The sequence below is a fragment of the Euprymna scolopes genome, chromosome 22, assembly GCF_053919585.1.
Source record: "Euprymna scolopes isolate OS-2025 chromosome 22, ASM5391958v1, whole genome shotgun sequence".
Lineage (NCBI taxonomy): Eukaryota > Metazoa > Mollusca > Cephalopoda > Sepiida > Sepiolidae > Euprymna > Euprymna scolopes.
The window spans coordinates 46,103,839-46,128,719 of NC_136503.1; the positions used below are offsets into that span (position 1 = coordinate 46,103,839).

Genomic DNA, 24,881 nt, shown 5'->3' on the forward strand with positions numbered 1-24,881 from the left:
CCATATTTATAGGGACATTCTAAGTGGAGGAGTTTTGCAGTGAGATGTTTGTTTACATTATGTTTAAATTTCTGCATTTTGTTACAGTTAGAGAAACAAGGAGCAGAGGAGGGAATTCCAAAGACTAGCAGTTTGAGGAAAGAAGCTAATAGAGTAAAAGGTTTTCAAGTGTCTGGGGACCTTTACAGCAAAGTGGTGTGATTTTACTGCTTATGGGGTTAGTTGGAGGGGGAGCACCAGTGTAGCAAGTTCATTAGAACACATTCCATTGAAGCACTCATAAAACATTGTGGAGCTGGGACAGGAGCTAAACCTTGGTAGACAGTGTAGAACCTATCAGGTTAGAAGCGCTTTTTATCTAAGAAGGAGAGACTATTGGCTGATGCATCAGCCAAGATATGACAACAATACTCTATGCATGGGTGAATGGCGGCTTTGTAGAGATACAGGATACTCTTAGGTGTAAGAAGTTTTTTAGCATGGTAGAGGGAGACCACTTTCTTTGCAGCAACATTGGCTATATCTTGTGTGTATTTGTACTAATTCATATTTATCTGTGAATGTTAGACTGGGGAGTGTAAATGATGAACTCTCGAGTAGGGTGCTATTGACCAATGGTAATTGATGGTCGAAAAGGTTTCTGATAACTAATGAAAAGGAGTTGTCTGTCTCCGTTTAATCGTTCATAATCAAAAGCATATACACGTCGGCAAGACTTCGATAATAGAAAATAAATCAAAACTTCCACGATAATATAATAATAGTGTTGAGCATATTGAGAAGTGGTACACGAATTACCATTAATCTTTGTGTAAACAAATCGAGCTTAGGTATTTAATTCACTACTCGCACAGCAGTCGCTGATTAGCGTAATGGTAAGGGCCTTCACTGACGTCAGGGCGGTCGGGTTTTGATCCTGGCTTGTGGTAGTTTCCTGTCTAGCCGCATTGATGAGTTGTGATACAGCGAAACAGTACCATATATATATATATATATATATATATATATATATATATATATATATATATATATACACACACACACGTTAGCATAATCATGGCATTGTTTCCAGTCGTCCTGGACTTCTGCTTGCAACTAGACTTAAACAGAACTGATTCACGAGAGGTGTGGCTGGAGATTGCGCACCTCTTGCCTTACATGCGCAGCTGCCATTACAGGGCATATCCTTTGTCTTTCGAGACTGAACCGAGGCATATGATCGGAGTGTTGGCGAAATTACAGTGTTTCTGTAGAAACAAAACTGAGTCCGTTGTTTTTTTGTTTTTTTTTAGGCAATAGTTAGCTTCAAATTTAAATATATTTATTTTATGGGGGGGGGGGCGGAAAACATGTTTGCGACACACGACATAGCAAATACCTAAGAAGTATTGGCCTTTTTTTCATTCTCGATAGACAAATATATACTCTATATAAGCCGTTTGCAACTATAGTGAAGCATATAATTGAGAGGAGGATAAAACGAATGTAAACAAATCGAAAGCAATGGCAGACACAGTAAGAAACAACCATTTTTGTCGGTAGTGAAAATATACTCAACGTAGACGATAACAGATAATTTTTTTTACATAGAAGTCACAACTTATCAGGCTACTCGAGGATAAGTTATTGAGTATACAATAATCAATGGGATTATATTGTAGTCGTCGCTATTAATGGAAATTTGGTAGATTGAATTACTTAAGGGGGGGGTTCATTACGAATTTGTTTATGTTGATCTTGACGATAACCAAGTAGTCAGATGGGAAGCAGCCAAACGGAAGAAAGTTCCATGTGCGTGCAGTTCTAAGAAAGAAGCATTGTTCATGGAATCTACGTTTTGATTTAGGTACAGTTAAAGAGTGGGGAAGTTATCGACAGTGGTTTCACCTAGACGGATGTTTTTCTAGAAAGATTGGTGAGGGGACCAGAGATTGGAGCTCAGACGAGCACCTACAATGGAAATAAAGATAAAGCAGAGACAGACTTGCAACGTCTCTTCTGTGGGAAAGAGATTGCAGGGAAGAGAAATGGGCATTCACCATAAAGTTACGAAGTCTATTTTAAACTCTGTCAAAGCAAGATAAGCTGCTTCTAGCAGCTCCTACCTAGATGTGAGAACAATACTTCATCCCTGGACGTACTTGGCTTTTATATAGGTAGAGAATTGCATCAACAGTGAGATATCTACTGAAGTAAGACATACCTTTTTTCCTTGAACAACTAAAATACATTTTGCACAACCGATTGCGGTGAAAAACAACATCATAGCTGAGAGTTCATCATTCAAACTATTCGGTTTAACAGTTGCAGGCCACATAAGTTCGAAATAAATACACTGAAAACATTGTCAAAGCTGTTGCAAAAAAAGCAGGCTTCCTTTTCTATGATAGACTTGAGAGAGCATCCTATATCTTTACAAAGCCATAATTCTCTCATATAATATGGTTGTCATATAGTATGGTTGTCATAGAGTATGGTTGTCATATAGTATGGTTGTCATATAGTATGGTTGCTGGACTGGTGTATCTATTGCTATTCTCTCGCTCTTTAACAGGGTCCAAAATGAGTCTAAAATCTGATTCGTCGCACATTATCCACAAGACATTAACCTCTGTCTGGTGAACTGAACTCTCTCTCTCTCTCTCTCTCTCTCTCTCTCTCTCTCTCTCTCTCTCTCTCTCTTATTCCCCAAACTTTCTTGCTAACAGGTTATACGATATATTTGTTTCATATTAATTTTTAATATCAAGATTATCCTTGGTATATGCGTAACCAATAAATGATATCTATCTATCTATCTATCTATCTATCTATCTATCTATCTATCTACGTACTTACGTATATATCTCCCTGTTTACTTCTCTATTTATCTAAATATGTTTTGAAATGTAAATACTTTAATGCAAAACATCTTACCACGAACATATCTGTCAGTCTCTAAAATTGTATAACGATTTAAAATTCTCTCTCCTTCTCTCTATTTATAATATCAAGATTGTTCTTGGTCTATGCGTAATCAGTGTTCGTTATCGATCTATCTATCTATCTATCTATCTATCTATCCATCTATCTATCTATCTCTATAGATCTATCGATCTACCTCTCTATTTATCTGGATACAATGCAAGACACCTGTACGTGTTTAAATATGGTTATGCATTGAATACATTCCTTAAAAAATATCACATCAGCCACTTCAAACTTAATCTTCTAGCTTTATAAAAGTTTAATATGAAAGATGGGGTATTGTTGAAACATGTGTAAGGATGTGCCTCAGATCGTTGTTTACTCCCTTGGTAGTGTATAAAACTGACTTAGTGTCCTCTTCTCTTCTCTGCATCGCTTTTCTCACACAAGAGAAGTTGATAATTTTCCTCTACCTTATCGTTAATTTCAATTAGCTTCACTGTATAGTTTCTCCAACACCGAGAAACATTCACAACAAATCCTCGTCTAGCAACAACCACCGTCAATAATTGCCTTTACTTTCTGGGTGTGTTTAGAACGAATGGTTGCCTTATATAAATCTACAATAAGTGTTATTAATGGTGGCAAGTCTGCTATTCCTCCTCTTTTTAATGGTCTTCAGGTCATTTCATCTCCTAATGATGCAACTGATCTTTTTTTGCTTGTATTTTTGCTGACAATATTTCATTTAATGTTTCTGGCGCTATCCTTCTGACTTCTCACTTGAAAATTGATCAGTTTTTTTATTCTACAAGTAGCATTCTAAAAAAGAGTTGCCAGGGTTCTTACTGGTCTTGACCAGTCTAAGGCTTCCGGCCCTGATTCGATTCTTGTTTTTTTTTGTTTTGTTTTTTTACATGGTAGTCAAGGCCCGAAAGCCACTTGGGGATAAGGGTTATTGCGTGTATAGTAACCAATGGGATAATATCGTAGTAATCGTTAGTAATGGAGATTTTGATAAAGTGTCTTACTTAAAGGGGCAGTTTATCAGGAACTTGTTTATGTTGGACTTGAAGACATCCAAGTTGTAGTCAGGGGGGAAACAGGTAAACGGAAGAGAGTTCCACAGTTGTGCACTTCTAAGAAAGAAGGTTTGTTCATGGAATCTACGTTTTGATTTAGGCACAGATAAAGAGTGGGGAAAATTTTTGACAGTGATTTCAGCTAGACGAGTGTTTTTCATGAAAGATTGGCAAGGGGGGACAAAGACGAGCACTTGCCATGGAAGTAACGATAAAACAGAGACAGGCTCGCAACGTCTCTTCTGTGGGAGAGAGGTTGCAGGGTAGAGAAAAGGGCATCCCCCACTAGTCACGAAGTCTATTTTGTACTCTGTCAAGGCAGGATAGGCTGTTTTTAGCAGCTCCTGCCCAGATGTGGCAGCAGTACTCCATCCTTGGACGTACTTGGCTTTTATATAGAAAGAGAATTGCATCACCAGTGAGATATCTTCTTGAGTGGTAGAAGGATCCCACCATTTTTCCAGCGACCTTGGCAACAGACTCGATGTACGTGTTCCATTTCAGGTCAGGAGTAAAGGTCAATCCTAGAAACTTATCAAAACATGGAGCCTCCCCTAGACGAGAGCTATCCATTTCAATTGATGCCAGATGGGGATCAGAGCATTGATGATGTAAAGACAGGAGCTTGGTTTTAGATGCATTAAAAGTAACCAGCCACCTCTTCCCCCACTGTACCACGCACTCAAGATCAGAGGAGAGAGAATCAGAGAGAACTTTTGTCATTTACGACCCTTGATATGTTACCATAGATAGTCGTGTCATCAGCATAGATGTCAACGAATGATTTAAGTATGTGTTTTGGGAGATCATTGATGTAGATCAGGAAGAGAGTTGTTTTCAAACGCTGTGCTTCTGAACTTTCTTCTATCCCCTTGAACTTGTTCAATCTCTGTTTGTCTCAGTCCTGTCTACTTTCTGTTGTCCATATTTTTAAAAATGCTAATGATCGATCTGATCCGATTAAGTATTGTCCTGTTATTAGCAAAGTTTTTAAAACCTTGTTCTGTTTCTGAAAAGTCTGGGTTTCTTTAGTGATGTTAAGTATGATTTTCGTGGTTTTAATTCAGCAGTTGGTCTTATTAACTGTTGTAAATCTGTCAGTTTATAGATAATTCAGGATAGGGTAGGTCTATTGCACTTGACATTTCGAAGGTGTTCAACAAAGTGTGGCATTTTGGTTTTCTACGTAAACTTTGAGGTTATGGCATTAGTGGTAAGATTTTTGACATTATTAGGTCTTTTCTTTTTTATCAAAGTTTGCAAGTAACTCTTCATTTTTTTTCTATTAATGCTGGTGTTCCTCAGAGCTCTTTTCTAGGTTTAACACTTTCTTCTCTACAACGATAATCTTCCAGATAATATTATTCAGAAAATTAACATTAAATGCTGATGATACTACTTTCTGTTCTGATACTGCTTCTCATCCATCTTTCTCAGATCAATTGAAATATGCAGCTGTTCCCGAAGTTGATCTCGATTCAGTTATGGATTTGGTAAGAAATGGCTTGTTTTGTCTACTCCTGTTAAAACTCAGCTCCTGTCTTTCAATCGTAGACATGTCTCTTTTTATTCCTGAGATTCGTATGGTTGACGCTGCTCTCAATGAGAAATCGCCTCTAAAACGTCTTGATCTTTCATTCTCGTCCAATCTTTACTGCAGTTCATATATTAGATTCATTGCTGCTTCTGATTCTCGAACAATCGGTTCTGTCTATCATTCTAAACGTTTTCTCGCACCTGCGGCTATTCTCTTTCTACAAATATACTATTAGACCATATATGGAGTACAGTCAGATTTGAGTTGATGAATCTTTGTCTCATTTAAGGGTTCTTGATAAGATACAGAAACGTATCTGTAATTTGATTGACCCCCATCCTTTCTTCTTCACTGCAACATTTCTCTCACAGACGTGATGTTGCTAGTCTCAGTCTTTTTAATAAGTACTATCATAACGTGTTTTTCAAAATTGTCTTATCTATTCTCTGCTTCCTTTGTTCCAGTTCGTTTGACTTGTTGATCTTATAGTCTCCATTAATACACTGTTTTTATACCTCATTGTAATACATTTTCTTATTCCACAGTAACTTCCTTCCAAGAACTGCAAGGTTGTGGAACTCTCTTCCTGCTCATTGTTTTCCATCCTACCTACAGTATTGGTCTTTTCAAGAGGCATCTCTTGTCTTTGTGATAACCATCTTTCGTTTTTGTTAGCTCCTTATATCACGCCTTGTGTCGAACGACTTCCATAAAAAAAAAAAAAAAACCAGTTACAAAATCGAGCCGAATCTGTTCTGATGCTACACTTCACATTTTTTTTTGTCCTCGGTCAGTGGAAAAGAAATTCTTCATGACTGAGACAATTTTTATTTTCGCTCCTATCCATAGTGCCCCTTTTTTGGGAGTTGGATTTCCCCCATATTAAAAACCTTGTGTCTAACTCTGCCCTCATTGTGAGGCAAATAAATAGAAACATTACCTCGTCAGATACTTAATCTTCAATAGGTATCAAAGGTTATCAAAACTCTTTAATTTGAAACGCAGTCGTCATGCGCAGAGCAATGACATACTTAATCTTCATTTAATTTCTGATACACAAAAATCTGACTTCATACTGATAAAACATGTTGCTCAAAAGCTCCTTAAAACAAAAAAAAATATAATGTCCATGTTGACATGCGAACACTCTATCATGACATAAGATTATCTATTATACTTGCCTGGGTGCCCAGCGTTGCCCGGATGTTTGTAGGTGTAAAATAAAAAAAAAAAGTGGTACTAGGCAGGCAGGATCAAACCCGTAGTGCAAAGGCGGAAAAGAAAGTGAAAGAAAACCTGATGTCTTACCGCTATGCCATGCATAACTGAAAGTATTAAGCGTTCAAATTTAACAGTCAATCCAAAAGAACCTCCCATGAAGGTTGTTTTTAATATGGGAGGGGAAGCAACTTCCCCCAAAAAGGGGGCACTCTGGCAGTATCCAAATAAATAGTAATTGTCTCAGTATGAAGGGTTTCCCCTACATTGACCAAGGACCAATCACAGAACAAATACTACCCAGTCAATAGGCCAGGCGGTTGTGTTTGTTTTGATTAGTTTTGCTTTATTTATATGAAAAAGACAAACAAACACTCAAAACGAGGGAATTTTTTAAAACTCAATCAAAAAAAGATAGAGACGATGTCTGTTTGCAAATCTGAGATATTACAATCTCGGAAAAATTAGAAAACTTCTCCCAGATCTAACCGATGCGAGAAGGCCTTTCGTGGACATACACAAACACGCACGCCCATCTTGCCTTTTATATATTAGATAAAGGGCAGTTGTCTGTATGTGTGTGTGTCTGTATGTGTTTATGTTCAGTTATATATCCAGTTTATACAGCATAATTACGTTGACACACTGGTTCTTGTCAGATAACTGAAGTTAAGCAATGGTGAGCCTGGCTAGTACCAGACGGGTGACCATTTGAGAATTCTAGGTGCTGTATGTGCTCTCCACTTATCTCAGTATGGTTTCCTGTTGTCCTGAACCTTTAATTGCCACTGGTATTTAACAACGCCAACTCAGGAGAGATGTGATTGGAGATTGTGGAACTTTACCACAAAAATTCAACACACAGGCACCCTTACAGTGGGTATCCATAGTCTGTCAAGACTAAAGGAAGCTACCATGTCCAGTTAAAAGTTAAAAACTACAAACCAAATACGCACAATGTTAGTATATTCCTGATCATTGTTGCTCTGGATGAATATTATCTAATGTTTTTTTTTTTGTTTTTTTTTTTTTTAAATTATTCATTCTTTGCTCCTAAGCTGGTGCAGATTCGTTATCAGGGGAGAGGGGGAGCTCTGTTTTCCAGCGACACATTCCTCAAGGAATCTATAAAAGTGTAAGTGTATGTGCAGAGAGGAATGAGCTGGGCATTGAAGAAAGAGGGAGAGGGGAAAACGGAGGAGAGGAAAAGATAAAAATGTTACTTTTACCCCGGGCAATGTCGGGTAGACCTTCTAGTCTATTATATAAAGGGCAGTTGCCTGTGTGTTTGTATGTCCAACTAAAACTTTAAAAAATAAGCAACAACCCCCCTGCAAAGTTGGTATTTTAGTAATCGGCACAACCCCGGAAAAAAATAATATCTAAAATTTAGAAAAAAAAAAAGATTCACACTTTGGTAGTCAAATTGCTAGTGTATCATTGAATGTGATAAAAAATTATACACTATTTTTATTGTGATCATGTACTAATACAGTCCAAGAAATGAGTCAGCATTTGTTTTCAAATTGAAAGACACTAACACCGGATTTGATTCATTGTTTCTTAACTGCTATCATTTCTCTACAAAGAAAGGGAGTGGGAGAAACTTAGTTTTAATCATGGAGGCATCCTTAATTTTATTTGACACTTTCAGAAGCACACTAAAGGCATCCTAAGTTTATTTTTTCACTGAAGGCATCCTAGATTTTATTTTTTCACTCCTCACAGAAAAATAAAGGAATTTCTCTTCTAGAAATGAGTGAGAAGCTGAACATAATTTAACGTCTTCTATTTTTTATTTTTATGGCTCCAGGCAATGCCAGGTAGCCCTGTTAGTCTATTATATGAAGGGCAAACATCTGTGTGCATGTGCGTTTGTATATGTACCAGCTAAGACTTGAAAACAACAAAAAAAAAAAAACAAACAAAAAAAAAAACAACCACAAACTTAGTATTTGCTTGATTGGTGTTGCCCTGGATGAAAAATATCTGAAATCTAGTAAGAAATATTCGTTCTTTGACCCTGGAGTAGAACAGGTTTCGTCAGGGAGGTGGTCTATTTTCAAGTTTTTAACTAAAGGGGAGAAATTCTGATTTTTTTTCAAAGAATTATTTCCCTTGTGCTGAATCACAAAAAATGTGTGTGTATGGGGGAGGGAAAAGAGAGCGATAGAAGTATGTAAATAGAAATATATTACACTTTTATGTCAGGCAATACCAAATAGTTTTGCTAGTCTAACCTAAAGACTAATATGAGTTATTTGCTTTTTAGCGGAATTCTGCCTCTTTTTAATTTGGAAAAAGCGAAATTCCACTTTAAAAAAATACAAATTGCTAGGGCTTTATGTCCTTATGTTTTTCTGCATTAAGCTTGAGTTTACTTGTCTTTCTCTTTCTTCCTCTCTCTCTCTCTCACTTTATCTTTCTTTTTCTTTTCTTCCCCCCCTCTCTCTCTCTCTCTCTCTCTCTCTCTCTCTCTCTCTCTCTCTCTCTGTTATGTTTTGTTTTGACTTGCTTCTCTTTACTCCCTCTCTCTGAAAATATTAATTTTTGCCATACTTTAAACGATTCGTGGGTAGGAGAGAAAGAAGACTTTTGTTTCATCAAACAATGTCTTGCTGTCTTCTCTAAAACATATCAGTTGATACTTTCAGTATATATAAAAAAAAGAGATTGTAAAGTAACATCCTTCACTACTCACCCATCTCCGCCACCATAAAAAATTAGATAGGATAATATTATGAATGAACACCTTGCCGCTCCTCAGGTTAGGAAATCGATAGTGACAATTCATTCATAGTGACAGTTTCATTTTTTTTTTTTTTTTGCTCATTGATCACATCCCTGCTAAGGTCGTTTAGTTTTTCTTAGTATAGGAAAAAACTATTTCAATATTTGTTTACTTTTTTTTTTTTTTACAAGGGAGTCACCACTTATCAAAGCCCAAAGGCCACTCGAGGATAAGGGTTGATGAATGTAAGGTAGTAGTGTAGTAATCGTTAATGGTATAGATTGGGCAGAATTTGGATTATTTAAGAGGGCAGCTCAACAAAAACTTGTTTACATTGGACTTGAATGCTACCATATTATAATCGGCCGAGAAGCAGGATAATGGAACAGTATTCCACATGCGAGCAGTTTTAGGAAAGAAGCTATGTTCATGGGACCTGCGTTTAGAATTAGGCGCAGATAAAGAGTGAAGAAAATTGTTAATAGAGGATGTAGCTATTAGAGTGATTTTTATGAAAGTTTGGCATATATTGAAGCTCAGATGAGCACTTGCCATACGCAACCGTTTTTTTTTATACAATCATATGATATGAGAGAGGAGTACCTATCTACATATTCAGTCATCGTTGTTTTGTTTTTTGTTTTGTTTTACATGATTTTGTTTTATCAAGAACAGATGCTACTCAAGGATAAGGGTGAATGAGATAGAATGATTGTCAGAACTGAGTCCGAATATTTGTGGAGGCGGTTCTAATTAGGAATCTGTTTACATTAACTTTGGATACGACCAAGTTGTAATCTGCAGAGAAGCAGTCCTGCACCAATGTGTTCCACAGATAGGAAGCCTTTTGTGGAAAAGCTTTATTTGTGGAAATTTCGCCTGATGCTTGGATACACTGAGAAAAAAAGGCGGTCTCTTTATTGTATGAGCTAGACGAGTTCTTGCTATGGATGTTTTGCGAGGAGGAACCAGAGATCTAAGTTTAGTCAAACACTTTCCATGGAAATAATAGTCAAGTCTCTTTTATGAGGAATGAAATACTTCCTCACTAGATTTCAAAGTCAACTCTGAATGTTGTCAAAGCAACAACGAGTACTCAGGGTGGCACAACTCCAGCTGTGGTAGCAGTACTCCATCTTTGGACATATTTGAATCTTGATATCCAAGGATTTGGTCGATTAAGAGTATCGGTATATACCGTTAATTATTACAGATGGCCTGATTATTTGATGTTTAATAATGCAGTCAGTGACCCAACCAAAATATTTTATCAGCTATCTTTTTTTTAGATGAAGTGAGTTAAATTTCAAAACATGTTTTCTTTTCAAAGTTTAATTTTAGTTGGTGCAGTGACCTACAGACACTTGTGATGTTATCCAGTGTGCATGGAGATAAACACACAAGATAATAAGACATCTTGCTGCTCAACTCCCTACATAGGACCCCTGTAGATATGGTACCAAGTCCCAAGGTAGTTATCTCTCTCTCCCATCATGGCAGTGGCGTAGCAAGATGGGGGGAGGGACGGTCCGCCCTGGGCGGCATGTTCCAGGGGGGCCGGCATTTTGAGAGGGTAAAAAAAAATAACTAAAAATAAATGAAAGCTAACAAAAAATCTTAGGTTTTATGCCGAAAAGGTTATAAAACATCGGGACTTTTAGAGGTATTGGAATCAGAAAAATGTGTCCCTATTTTATGAGCAGCACACGTTAGGTGCGGCATTTTGAGAGGGTGAAAATAGAAAATAGAAAAAAGAAATAAAAAGAAATAAAAGCTAACAAAAATTTGACATTTTTTACCGAAAATGTAAAAAAAAATCGGAACTTTTGGAGGTATCGAAATCAAAAAAATGTGCCCCTGTTTTACGAGCGGCCCATGTCAGGGGGGCAGTATTTGCAGAAGGTAAAATTAGAAAATAAAAAAAATAAAGAAAAATAAAGAAAAGCTAACAAAATATCTTAATTTTTATACTGAAAAGTTTTTAAAAAATCGGAACTTTTGGAGGTATTGGAATCGGAAAAATGTGTTCCTATTTTATGAGCGGCACATACCAGGGGCGGCATTTTGAGAGGTTAAAAATAAAAAATAGAAAATAGAAAATAGAAAAAATAAATTAAAATAAATAAAAGCTAACAAAAAATTTGAAATCTTTTACCAAAAAGGTTGTAAAAAAAAATCGGAACATTTGGAGGTATCGGAATCGGAAAAATGTATCCCTATTTTACGGGCGAGAAAGTAAAATTAGAAAATAGAAAAAAAATAAACAAAAATAAATAAAAGCTAACAAAATATCTTTAATTTTATACCGAAAAGTTTTTTTAAAAAATCGGAACTTTTGGAGGTATTGGAATCGGAAAAATGTGTCCCTGTTTTATGAGCGGCACTTACCAGGGGGCGGCATTTTGATAGGTTAAAAATAGAAAATAGAAAAATAAATAAAAGTTAACAAAAAATCTGAAATCTTATGCCAAAAAGGTTGTAAAAAATCGGAACATTTGGAGGTATCGGAATCGGAAAAATGTGTCGCTGATTTACAATTACCAAACCGATTGTTTAAAATTTTAATTTAATTTTTCATTATTGGTACTAATGATAAATATTTATTATTTTTAAATCATCACTGAAACAAAAATGGTAATAACATCAAAATACGATGTAAATGTATTTTATTTGTAAAACAAAGTTTTAAAAAAGTTGCATAAATTCTCTAGGTAACCTTTCAAAGAAAGCAGTTGATTTGTTCCAAAAAATGTTGGCAAATTAAAGAAAACATTTTTGTCAAGAAAAATACTTTCAAACATCACTGATAATTAAATGATACAACGGAAAATTAGCAACAGTAAATTACGTAATTTTGGAATTGTAGAAACATTAAGCAAGTACAGAATAAAAATCGTCTGTAAACAGATTTTATGATCGTCATATCAGGGGATATAATTTTAAATGGGAACTAAATGCTACACTTCAAATACTATTTAAGTGGCTTTCTATTTGATAGTTTAAATACTGCCGCATTTCTGTCAAGTTTCGAACAATCAAGGAGTAATTGATTTTTTCAAACGATTAACAAAATTTTATAATCACTGACGTATTTATGATTAAACCGAAATTTATTATGATGAATTAATTCTGGTAATAGGATTTTAATTATTTTATTTATTTATTTTTTTGATTGGCTTTACAATACAGACAGAGTCGAAAAAGTAGTAAAAAAATCAAATATACAACAAATAAATCTTCTCATTGGCTATAAAAGTTACTTTGCAACCTTCCTGAATCATTTATTGGTGTTTTAAAGTAGTTTTAAACACTCTTTATTTCATTTTAAATATTAACTATGTAAGAGTTGTGGAAATTCAGGAAGGCGAACATGCTCCCCTCTTTGTCTTCGTGAGGTAGGAGCAAGGAGCTTCGTTTTCATATTTGTTTTCGCGCACGTTTGAAAACTGAATCGCTCAAAAATAGAAAATATAATACTCAACAGAATGGAAAAGTGGTCAAAAACATATATAACATTCAAAATAGAAAATAAAATGGAAGACTCTTGCCCCGTAAGTTTTTTGTTAGGGGGGGGGGGACTAGTGACGGTTTCTCTTTCTATGTATGTATGTATATATATATTTTTAGAGTTAGGTATCTCAGAAAAATGATTTTGTGGGAGGGGGGGAATCTCACCTTTTGTGGTACTAGTACAGAACAACACAAGAAGGTGCTTATGCAGAGAAATGTCGTGCTATTTTTGAAAACAGAATTTAAAATTTTTACAGAATATTTGCATGAATTTTCAAAGAAGGTACCGGAATGAAGAGAATGAAGGAGAGTGGTGCGGCATTTCATAAAAAACAAAAGAAGAGGAAGCAAAAAAGAATAAAGGCACACTGTTGAAATTCATGGAAAAAAATTCTATGACTGAAATGGCCGAAACGAAAGTCGAAAATCATGCTGAAACCAAAGATGAAGTTGATATTACTAACGTTGATACTGTTACTTTGGAAGTCGACATTGACAGTGTTGATACATCAAAAATTGTCAATGATGATGACGCGCCTGAAGTTGGAGGCAATCACTAGTTGGCACGAAAACATACACTGCAACCGATTTTACAGATGTTGGGTGATGTCCAGTTGAGATTAATCATAAAATTCGCGCTATGCTTGTTTGGCATTCATGATCAAGGTGCTGTGTGCAGAACCTTGATCATGAATTCAAGGAAGTAGTCCGACCAGGAACAAAAACAAAAGCTAACTAAAAAATGGTTCTATCAGGAATTGCGCAACGGTGAGAAAATTCTGAGAAAATGGATGGTAAATTCTTCTTCCAGAGAGGCCTTATTTTGCTTCTGCTGCAGACTGTTTCAACTGGACTGTCGATTTTTTTTTTGCTGATGTGGGTTTTACGAATTGGTAGAAATTAAACCGAAAAGTATATAAGCATGAGGCTAGCACATCTCATACTCAAGCGTTTCTCAAGTGAAAGGATCTAGAGATCCGACTTGCTGAAGGAAAGGAAGTTGACAAAGTAACGCAACATCTTCTTGAGAAGGAAATTAAGAAGTGGTAGGAAATTCTAGCTAGAATTCTTGCTGGACATCGTCAGATTTCTCGCCAAGCAGAATCTGGCACTATGGGGTCACCGGGAAGATATCCATAATGATGAAAGAGATCAAGAAAAAAAACGGATTTTTTTTAGAATTGATAAATTTATTGGCCAAGTAGAACCCTTTACTCCGTGAACATTGGGTGAAAGTCAAAGAAAATCGCTACTTCTTATCTGTTAGCAGAAATTCAAAATGAATTTGTGAGCATTTTGGCAAAGCAGGTGAGAAACAAAAATCAAGGAAAGCAAATATTTTTGCATAATTTTTCATAACACTGATGTATGTCACAAGGACCAGATGAGTGAGGTTTGCACTAAGTAAAAATTGACGCAAATAAAGTGACAGTGGAGGAGTCGTTACTCTGCTTCCTCGAGACAAAAGGTAAATGCGCGGAGGACATTTCTAAACTGATTTTGAGAGAACTGGAGAACAATGGGATTCAGATTGGTGACTGTATTGGCCAGGCATTTGACAATGCTGCTATTGCGGCAGGCCACCGATCGGGTGTGCAGAAACGAATCTCTGAAATCAACCCAGGTCGTTATTGGCCTGGAACAGCTCACAGAAAAAAGAGAAAATGCAACCACAAGATCAGATGCATCTTTAATTCTCAACTCGATATTGTCGTTTCTGTTTCTTTTATTTCTGAGCCTTTGGAAAACTATTCTCCCAGAAATCAATGATGCCCGCCCAGAAGTATCTTCAAGAAAAGGGGCTGGATCTGCAACAAAGTTCTGTCAGGCTGACGATGTTGAGAGATTGCCTTATTCAGAATAGAGAAAAAATGGTGGACACTGCAATAGACGAGTCAAAAAACTCTGCTCTGAAATGTGGATAAGCATGGAGTATCTTATCCGCAAAAAGAAATGAATGGGTGGTGAACGATTGAGTGATGCAGCACTAGGGTCTGATACTGAGTTGAGACGGCAAATGCTGTCTGTCATAGACAGGTTGACAGAAGAAATATCTTGCAGATTTCAACAAGTTCACAATCTTGCAAGTAAATACACTTTTCTTACACCGTCAAATCTGCTTGATGATAATTATGATTGTCAGCTTGGTGAAGTTTATGAAGATATACATAAAAAAATTCTTTGCCAAAAGGAAGAGATTACAGTATTTTGTGAAAGCTTCAGGAAAAAACTAAATCAATAGACTTCTTGAACTTTTGAACTTTATACAGAGTACCACCTTGGGGATTTCGTCTCTAATATTAAGATCTTGCTGCGCATTTTCCTTATCCAAGCTATTAACGTTGCCATCTGTGAGCACTCTTTCTCTAAACTGAAGCTCATAAAAACCTACCTTCGATCAAAAATGAATGAGACAAGGCTTACAGATTTGGCAATCTTCTTCTTAGAGAGGGAACTTGAATTTTGATAGAATTATTTATAACTTTGCTGAAAAAAAAGCATGAAAAGTATGTTTTAAATTTTCAACCAAGTTGATGGTTCTCTCACAAAAAATAAATTTATAGCCCTATTTTCAATTCATAAATACATTTATTTAAAAAACATTTTAAACTATTTTTAAAAGGATTGAAACATTATTAACAACAACAAATTCCTTAAATTTTGTGCTTAAACTGAGCGATTACACACACAGATTTCAAAATCCATGGATTCAGGATGTTTTTTTTCTCTTTGAGAGGCTCGACCTCTGAATAATAACATTATGAAGAAAAAGAAAAGAAAACTACATTGGACTTGTAGCAGCTGACACACACCAGGCAGACATATTTGTTTTTTCACAACCTCCACTAAAGTAAACTCGTCAACAAATCAATTCATCGCCGATGTCTGGCTACGAGCAACATAACGACTTCAAATTCCACTGGAATCGTTCAAATTTAAAGAAATTATATTCAATTCTATGCAACAAATTTGAGCACTGTCACAAGCAACAAGCCTCGTGTTGACACACAAAAAGAAATGGATTTTACAAGCAGCTGTCACAGACGGACATATTACAAAATCTTCACTACTTCAAATTTTCTAAATTACAACTGACACACATAAAAGAACCTTTCTTTTATTCCAATGAACATTTTTGTTTTTCTTCTGAAAACCTTTCCAACAAGGGGGTATCTGTAGCAGCTGACACCCGCTACATCACAGGCAGGAACTATTTCTCACGACTTTGAGATTTGAAATTCATTTTCTCCCTGGTTTGTCCAATCACAAGCCAGCTCTCAGTCACGTGACAGAGTATATAAAAGGCGAAATCCAAAACTCTCAACTCTCTTTCAACCTGACCCTGCCTGGGAGCAAACTTTGCCTGGGGCTTAGGCCCAAGGCTGAACATGAGTACTATGAGCTAGCTATGGCTCTCTTAAAACTCACATTTATTTCCACGTACTGTACCCAAACGAACATTCTTCTTTATCATGCTAAAGAACTGCTCTTGTTGATACACCAACACACACACACACACACACACACACACACACACACACACACACACACACACACACACACACACACACACACACACACACCCTTTGTCCTGTTTCTACTATCATACTATCAGGTGCACGCTCCCATGACAACATGTTAACACACTGCATGCCTTTTCCCTTTCTTCCTTTTTTAATCGGCTTCCTCCGTTTCGATGGCTACTCGCCGTAAACACGTGTAAACGTAACTAAACTGTTCTCTTCTTCAACCAGCCGGCATATTAATTCTATCATTATGCACGAACCTGTTCCTCTCTTGTACACATCTACACGCTACTAATGAAGAAAACAAATAAAGTTGTTTATGTATGTTTATGTAGAATAAAACTCCATTGTGTTGTCCCTTATTCTATATTTTGATGAACACGACATGATGTAAACACGCAACTTATTCCATTTCGTTCTCTCATTTCAATAGACTATCTTCTCCTTGATACAGCTATGTTTTTTTTTGTGTTAAAATTCGGAAATAACAATAAAAAAGTAAATTAAAATGATTTTATCATTTCTTAACCTTTTCATGTTTTCAAATGTTCTTATTTAAATTTATAAATTCAAATTTCAAATATTCTCATTTAAATTTTATAAAAAATGTTTTCTAAAATGTGTAACTTTCCATTTCTTACATTTTGTGCTTAAATCAAGCGATTACACACACAGATTTCAAAAAGCGCTGATACAAGACGTTTTTTTTTCTCTTCGAGAGGCTCGACCTCTTAATAATAACATTATGAAGAAAAAGAAAAGAAAACTACATCGGACTACCCTCTCTTTGATACAGCCATGTTATTTGGTGAAAATTCGGACTTTAACAAAAACAAAAAAGTAAATAAAAATGATTTTATCATTTCATAACATTTTCAGGTGTCCAAATCATCTCATTTAAATTTATTATTATATTTGTTTGTGTAGCCAATTAATATAATTTCCCATTTTTTTAATAGTTTGAATAATGCGCTTTGTTTTGAAAAAAATATGTGTTTTTTTTTTGTTTCATATTAACATTTACATAATTCCCTTCAGATTAATGTTCACATACTCATTATTATTCAAATTATTGAAAAGAAATTGTTAAATCAAATTAAAATTTATAAAACGAGAATTTTGTAAACATTAATTCAATGAAAATAAATATTTTGAGGAATTTTGAAGGTTTTAACAGGTTGTCATATACCAGCAGTGGGGGAGCGGCAAAACAGGTAATCATATGCCAGCAGGGGTGTGGGGAAACAGGTAATCTATGCCAGCGGGGCGGGGGGGGGTAATAATATGCCAGGGGGGGGTGCAAAATAGGCAATTATATGCCAGCAGGGAGAGAGGGCAAATTTTACGACCGTCCCCGGTAGGCAAAACTACACCATTACATCATAGGAAGATTAGACACAAGGGTCAGGAAAGAGTGATTGGAAAGCCAGTGCCTCTGAGGAGGAACACCCCGGCCTGTAAAAAGTACCTGGGCAGCCCCTTTTGCATTTCCTGATATCAACACCTCAGGCAATTAGCAATAAACTATCCCCTTTCTCAGAGAAAGCAAAGCCTGGAAAGGTGGCCTACCTAGAAATGCATGACCACCTTCATACAGCAATCAACAAAAAGGAGGTCATTACAAGAATGGTCTACACTCTGTTGATTATGTTGCCGGCCTGGTGGTGCTATTTAGATGCACTATCCCTTGCTTGGAGAGAATAGGAAAATTAACATTTTTTTGTAGTATATAGATAGATAGATAGATATATAGCTATAACAAATACTAAGTCTACAGATGTTGCCAAAGCAGTATGACGTCATAATGGATGAATGGTAGTTTTTAGAAACAGTGGACATGTTTAATTAAAAGTAGCAGCAGCAGCAGCTGTAACTATTAAAACTGTAGATGCTGCTTTACAAATCGATGTCAAACTTAAACGACCAGTAAAACTAAAATCTATAGATCACCCCCACTAGTTTGTTTTTACATTTGCATTAAAATGTATGCACGTTTAATACATGTTTTTACGGTAATCGGTGTGTGTGTGTGGGGGTGTGGTGTGAGAATAACAAACAACGGGTTGAATATTTAAAGATTTATAAAGAATCGGAATTGGTAATTGCATTGGAATCGGAAATTCAGTACAGAATCGGTAATTGTATTAGATTCAGGAAAAACATTGAAATCGTCCCATCACTAATATATATATATATATATATATATATATATATATATATATATATATATATGAATTTTTTTCTTGATTATAACCATTGATGAATTCTCATTGAGTGGCCACTACTGAACTCCATAGAGTTATATACAGCCTTATGGTGTTCAGTAATGGCAATACTCCATATTTAACTTGACCTTGTGTTACATCAAGCCCATGTCATAAGTTTATTGCCTTCCGTTTTCCTGCTTTCCGGCTGACTACAATCTGGTTGTCTTCAAGTCTAACGTAAACAAGTTCTTGATGGGCCGTTCCATATAAGTTAACAAATTTACCGAATTTCCATTACTAATGATTACTATATTGTCCAATTTCTACTGTACACTCTTTAACTCTTATCCTCGAGTGGCCTCTTGTCCTTGATAATGTGGTGATGCCTGTGTAAAAATAAAAAATAAAAATCGCCACTTGGACGTAAATGGCTACTACACACACACACACACGCACACACACACATATATATCTATAATATAAAGCTGAACATCTGTGTATATATTATGATAGAAGATGTATCGAGACACAGGAATGGGTATGTTTGATCTGGCAGAATGGTGGTTCATTTAAATTGTGGGGTCTGCATTCGCGCCTGGTCCACAAAGTATGGAAATAAAAAATTTAAAAATTAAAAAAAAACATTTACAAGGGTTTTTGATATAGGTGTACATGAGAATACTTTGATAAGTATGTTTCAACTTAAATAGGGATGGTATAATAAAATTGTGGGGTCTGCGTTCGCGCCTGGCCTCCATAGAATGTATATAGGTACAAAGTTTAATAAAGACTTTTCATATCTATCTGCGTAAGTATATTTTGATAATTATGTTTCAGTTTGAAGAAATATTGTATAATAAAATTATGGGGTGTTCATTCGCGCCTGACCTCCATAGAATGGAAATATGTCACAAACTTTAACAAGGTTTTTTTAATATAGATCCACAGAATATTGTGATAAGTGTTTTAGTGTGAACAGGTATGGTATAATAAATGTGAACAGGTATGGTATAATAAATTATGGGGTTTATCTATTTTATTTTTACTTTCATCATATTTTGCTTTGGTTTTGATACCCCCAAATTCGAAGCTATCTCTTTACAACCCTTCCTTTTCATAACCTATATATATATATATAAAATGAATAGTTATGTCTCGGAAGTAGAGTGAAAAGCACATCTTATTTATCTTTTATTAATATTATTTTTTCCTTGCACACACTTTTTTTGTGAATTATTCCATGGATTTCTGCCTTTGGATTATTATGGACCATCTTCTTCCAATTACGGGATTTCTTTGGATTTTACTTGTACAAATGGAAATTCTTTTAACTTTCTTGAAGTTTTACATTTGGATTTTACCGTCACTGGATTTTTTATCTTCCACCAGACTATCCATTAATGTGTAATCACCTTTTTCTTTACCATATTCCCTCTGCTGAACTTATTTTGTTTTCAAGTAAGATCTTTGACTTATTTGTTGTTTCATCAAATACTTCTGCATGCAAAATCCGATCCTGCATTTTGCTAATTCCTACCCTCTGATGAGAAGGAGAGTATTTCTTCGAAACTCCGTGGATTAAGGACTATCCATTTATCTAGTGTTTCCTTTTCAGATTAAATATGTTTTTAACTCATTTCAAAGTGTTTTTTTAACATATTTCATTAACTGTTTGCTCACATATATATATATATATATATATATATATATATATATATATATATATATATATATATATATTTATATATATATATATATTTATATATATATATATATTTATATATATATATATATATATATATATATATATATATATATATATATATATTGAAGGGAGGTGGGGGGGTCAAGAATAAAACTCTAATCCAACTTGAATTAAATTTATCGTTTGTTATATTTTTCGGTGCTTCTACATTATTGAGTTGTCAGATTAAAAAAAACGGTTTCAATTTATTTTTTTGTCAATTCTAATAAATTACAAAGTTAGCTTCCACATTATACAGTCTAAATTACCTGAATATTACTGAATTATTAAAACAAAACAACAACAAAACACCTTTAATCATGTTGTTAGCAGATGAAAAATTGCTGCCATCTTTGTTTAATTCGAACAGAAAATTACCTCCCTGTTGAACTCTCCTATGTTTAACGATCGTTTTCATCAAATTCTATTTTTTATTTTCTTTAATAAAAAAAAGTCTACCTCATTAATTTTCGTAATTTTTGGATATAATTATCTTTAAAATACGAGGAATACGGAGATATCGGGTTTGTATTACTGTGTACACATAGATTCGAAAAAGTTGTCAAAAAACAAATATATAACAAATAAATGTTATCAAAGGCAAGATAAGTTACTTTTCTACCAAACTGGATATATTTTTCGTATTTTTATTCACTGTAACATATTTATTCAGCTCGAAAAACATACAGTGTTTACCGATGTATTGGAAAATTCAAGATGGCGTCTGATTCTCTCTTTAACACGGTAAGTTTGGGAAAAGGTGTTATAAATAAAAAACTATACAAAATACTATTAAAAACCCGCCGAATATATGTCAACCTATGTCACGGTAACATATATTAAGCGTGTTTTTAACAGTATTTTATCTGAGTTTTTATTTATAACACCTTTTCCCAAACTTACCGTGTTAAAGAGAGAATCAGACGCCATCTTGAATTTTCCAATACATCGGTAAACACTGTATGTTTTTCGAGCTGAATAAACATGTTACATTGAATAAAAGCACGAAAAATATATCCAGTTTGGTAGAAAAGTAACTTATCTTGCTTTTGATAACATTTATTTGTTATATATTTGTTTTTTGACAACTTTTTCGAATCTACTGTACAGTAATACAAACCCGAGATACCATTGTTTTCATGTGAAATTCAGTTTTACGATTTCCGAAAATTTCGTCCCAATTCTGTAGAAGCGCCCATTTTTCTTTTAATTTTTACAATTACAAACAGTTTAAATTAAATGAAATCGATTCTGTTTGTTTTTGTTCGCAGTAGTCACGAAGTGCGCGGTTTCTATGGCGACGATAAACAAAACTTTGATCATTTTAAAAAGTATTTTCTCACATACACACAAAAAAAAAGTAAATCATTATTTATTTTTTTTCTTCGCGATGGCTGTAATTTTTGACAAACAAAAAGTTCTTTTTATTCTGTCTTTTTGGGGGAGGGTAACTCAAACACGAGCAAGTTGTTGATTGAAATTTCGTTAAAAAGCATCAACAAAAAAAAAAAAAAGAAAAAAAAAAAAAGAAAAAAACGAATAAAGTCTTTATGGGAATTTCATGAACCGATTTATTTTTTGTTTACGGTTTTGTAGGTGAGAAAGAAAAAAGAAAGAAAATCTTAATAATAATGACAAACAACATCACGGGTAGTTGGGTAAGTTTCTTCTTCTTTTTTTTTTTGTATTGTAATCATTATTGTTATTATTGTTGCCTCCCCACGAGGGCAGAGTTGGACGCAAGGTTGGTTTTTAATGTGGGGCAAATCCAGCTCCCCAAAAGGGGCACTCTGGATAGAAAAACTTTCTGTCATGAAGAATTTTATCTCCACTGACTGAGAACAGAAAAGGTGAAGTGTAAACAGCGCACGCAGCCACTCAGCAGCATCAGAACAGATACTACACTGTGATCTTGGCCCGAAAGTTGTTATTATTATTATTATTATTATTATTATTATTATTATTATTGGTATTTTTTACGACCAAACCCAGCGTAGTTTTACCTCTTAAAAAGAAATCAAAATCTACTTTTTTATTCTTTGTTTTTACGTTCCAACGGCCTTTAAATATAATATGAAAGAAGGAATTAAAAAAAAATAATAATAATAAAAAATTAATATTTTACAATGGGGGATCACTTTCCCATACAAATTTGACATAAAATGAGCACCGACATCTTGACCACGTAATTGTCAATGAGACATGTAATCGTAAGCATTTTATCAAGTTTGGTGGTAGGGGATGAACAAGGGAACGAAGGGGAGGGGGTCGTAAGTTCCAAACTTTTAAAAAAAATATATAAAAACATTTCAAACATTGAGGGGGGGGGGGCTTAAAATTTAAAACTTTATAAGATTTGCCTTGAAAGAAAGGTCTCACCGTTAATAATTATTTCCTGATATTTTAAGGCTGTTAACACACACACAAAAAAAAAAAAAACTAGGGTGGACCTATACAATGCCCCCTCCCCCATACACACATGCATTTTTTTTTCTTTTCGTCTTTCTTTCATAGCATTATCGATTGGACACTGATCTACCATATCATTTAAAAAAAACAAAAAATTCAAAATTTTTCAGGGTGCTCAGTTTCCCCCATGTTGGAACCACTCGGCGAGAACATGCACCACACTCTTATATAAAAGAACTTTTATTTATTAATATCAGGGTAATGATATTGTTCCAATGTATTCTGTGTTGTTTTCACAGGTCGCCATTTTTGTTTTTGAGCGTGTATGCATTCAATTTTTTGCGCGCACACAAATTGAATGCACTTATGATGGACTTTCTTGTGTGATGCGCATGCGGTTGCTCAAATAGCAGAGTACTCGCATGCAAAAGTCTTGGGTTTCAAATCCCAGGTTTGGATGCGTCCAACTGATGAGCCCAAATGAGGGAAAAAATCAAATCCTAGACTATCGATTTATTGCCTGTCTTGGTTCTTGTTAGCTGCGACCTTGCTTGACTGTGGAAATATATATATATCGTAACGATTCAACCTAGTTGATTGGTCCGATTTAAAAAATTTAAAAAATAAGTTAAATTAAATAAAGAAATATAGAAATCTTATTTAAGAAATCGATAAATAGTATTAATAAAACATGTAATTAGTGGAAACATTGTTTGATATTTAGTTTCAAATTTTTTTTTTTGTTTTTTAATAGAGATACGAAAATAGGTTGATATATAAATTTAAAATAAAAATACTCTGCAAAGATGCGATAAAGGTAAAGTGGTCTCACTTGTTTTCTTTTCCTTATAAAGGAAAGGTTTTTTTTCCATAATGTTTTATTGTTAAAGTGTTTTTTATTCAAGTCTGAAGAAAGGCTGTTCTTGTGAAAATTTTCAAACGACATAATGTTTGAATTTGTCCAAACGGTCTTGAAACAATTGTAACTAACAATGAAATACACTTTTTGTTGCTATCAACCCATTCTTTGGGGTTTTTGTTTTTGTTAAAACAATATATATATATATATATATATATATATATATATATATATATATATATATATATATATATATATATATATACTTTGGAACATTTATTGACAGGATGTCTTTGAATTTTTTACATTTGGATCCTCCACTTTTACCAACATTTTGGATTTTACCATCTTTGGATTTTTCACGCGTCATTGATTTGAACATTTATTCACGTGAAATTATCTTTCATTTTTTCCCCACTCCCTCTGCTTCACTGTTTTCATTTCCATGCTAGTATGATCTACTTCATACTTGCAGGTTCATTAAATACTTTACAAGCAAAATCTGATTCCGCATTTTGCTAACTCCTCTCCTCTAATGAAAAGGAAAGCATTTCTTTTGAAACTCCGAAGATAAAGGACAATCCGTTTTATTTCCGAAAAATAAATCTTTTAACACTTGCTAAAGTGTTTTTCAACATATTTTATTAAATTCTTGTACTTATGACAAAACACGTGTGAGTGGATAATTATATTTTAAACAATATATATGCCGCTCCCCATTTGGGATACCAAATTTGTAAAAGAGAAAATTATTCCCAACTCAAGTTTAGACAAAAATGCACTATCCTATAAATAATTGAATTCATTCAAAAGTATCGAAAAAACAAAAACAAATAAATAACATATACATAAAACACAATATATCCAGCAGTCGTGCAAGATAGCCCAGGGGTAGAGGTTTAGGCTCCTAATCATGGGGTCCTGATTTTGAATCTTGTTAAATTCGGCCTCTCTGATGAGATGTAGACGGCAAAACATGTGTCAGTGGATTATAATATTTGAAACTCTCTCTCTATATATATATATATATATATAAATGAAAATGTCTGCGTGTGTCTCTCTGTCTGTCTGTGTACATTTCCCTACCAAATAACTCTGTCAATTTTCGGTCTACGTCTAGAGACTCGAGATTTAACGTAAGGGGTATTGA

The 24,881-nt window shown here is 34.6% G+C and overlaps 1 protein-coding gene across 1 annotated transcript in view; it reads left to right on the top strand.

The window, feature by feature from the left end:
• LOC145243706 (uncharacterized) overlaps positions 1–24,881 on the top strand; it is a 61,129-nt gene that overhangs the window by 11,752 nt on the left and 24,496 nt on the right. The window contains exon 3 of the mRNA XM_080106762.1: positions 22,060–22,121. Coding sequence (XP_079962888.1) covers positions 22,060–22,121 — 62 coding nt within the window. The remainder of the gene's footprint in view (positions 1–22,059; positions 22,122–24,881) is intronic.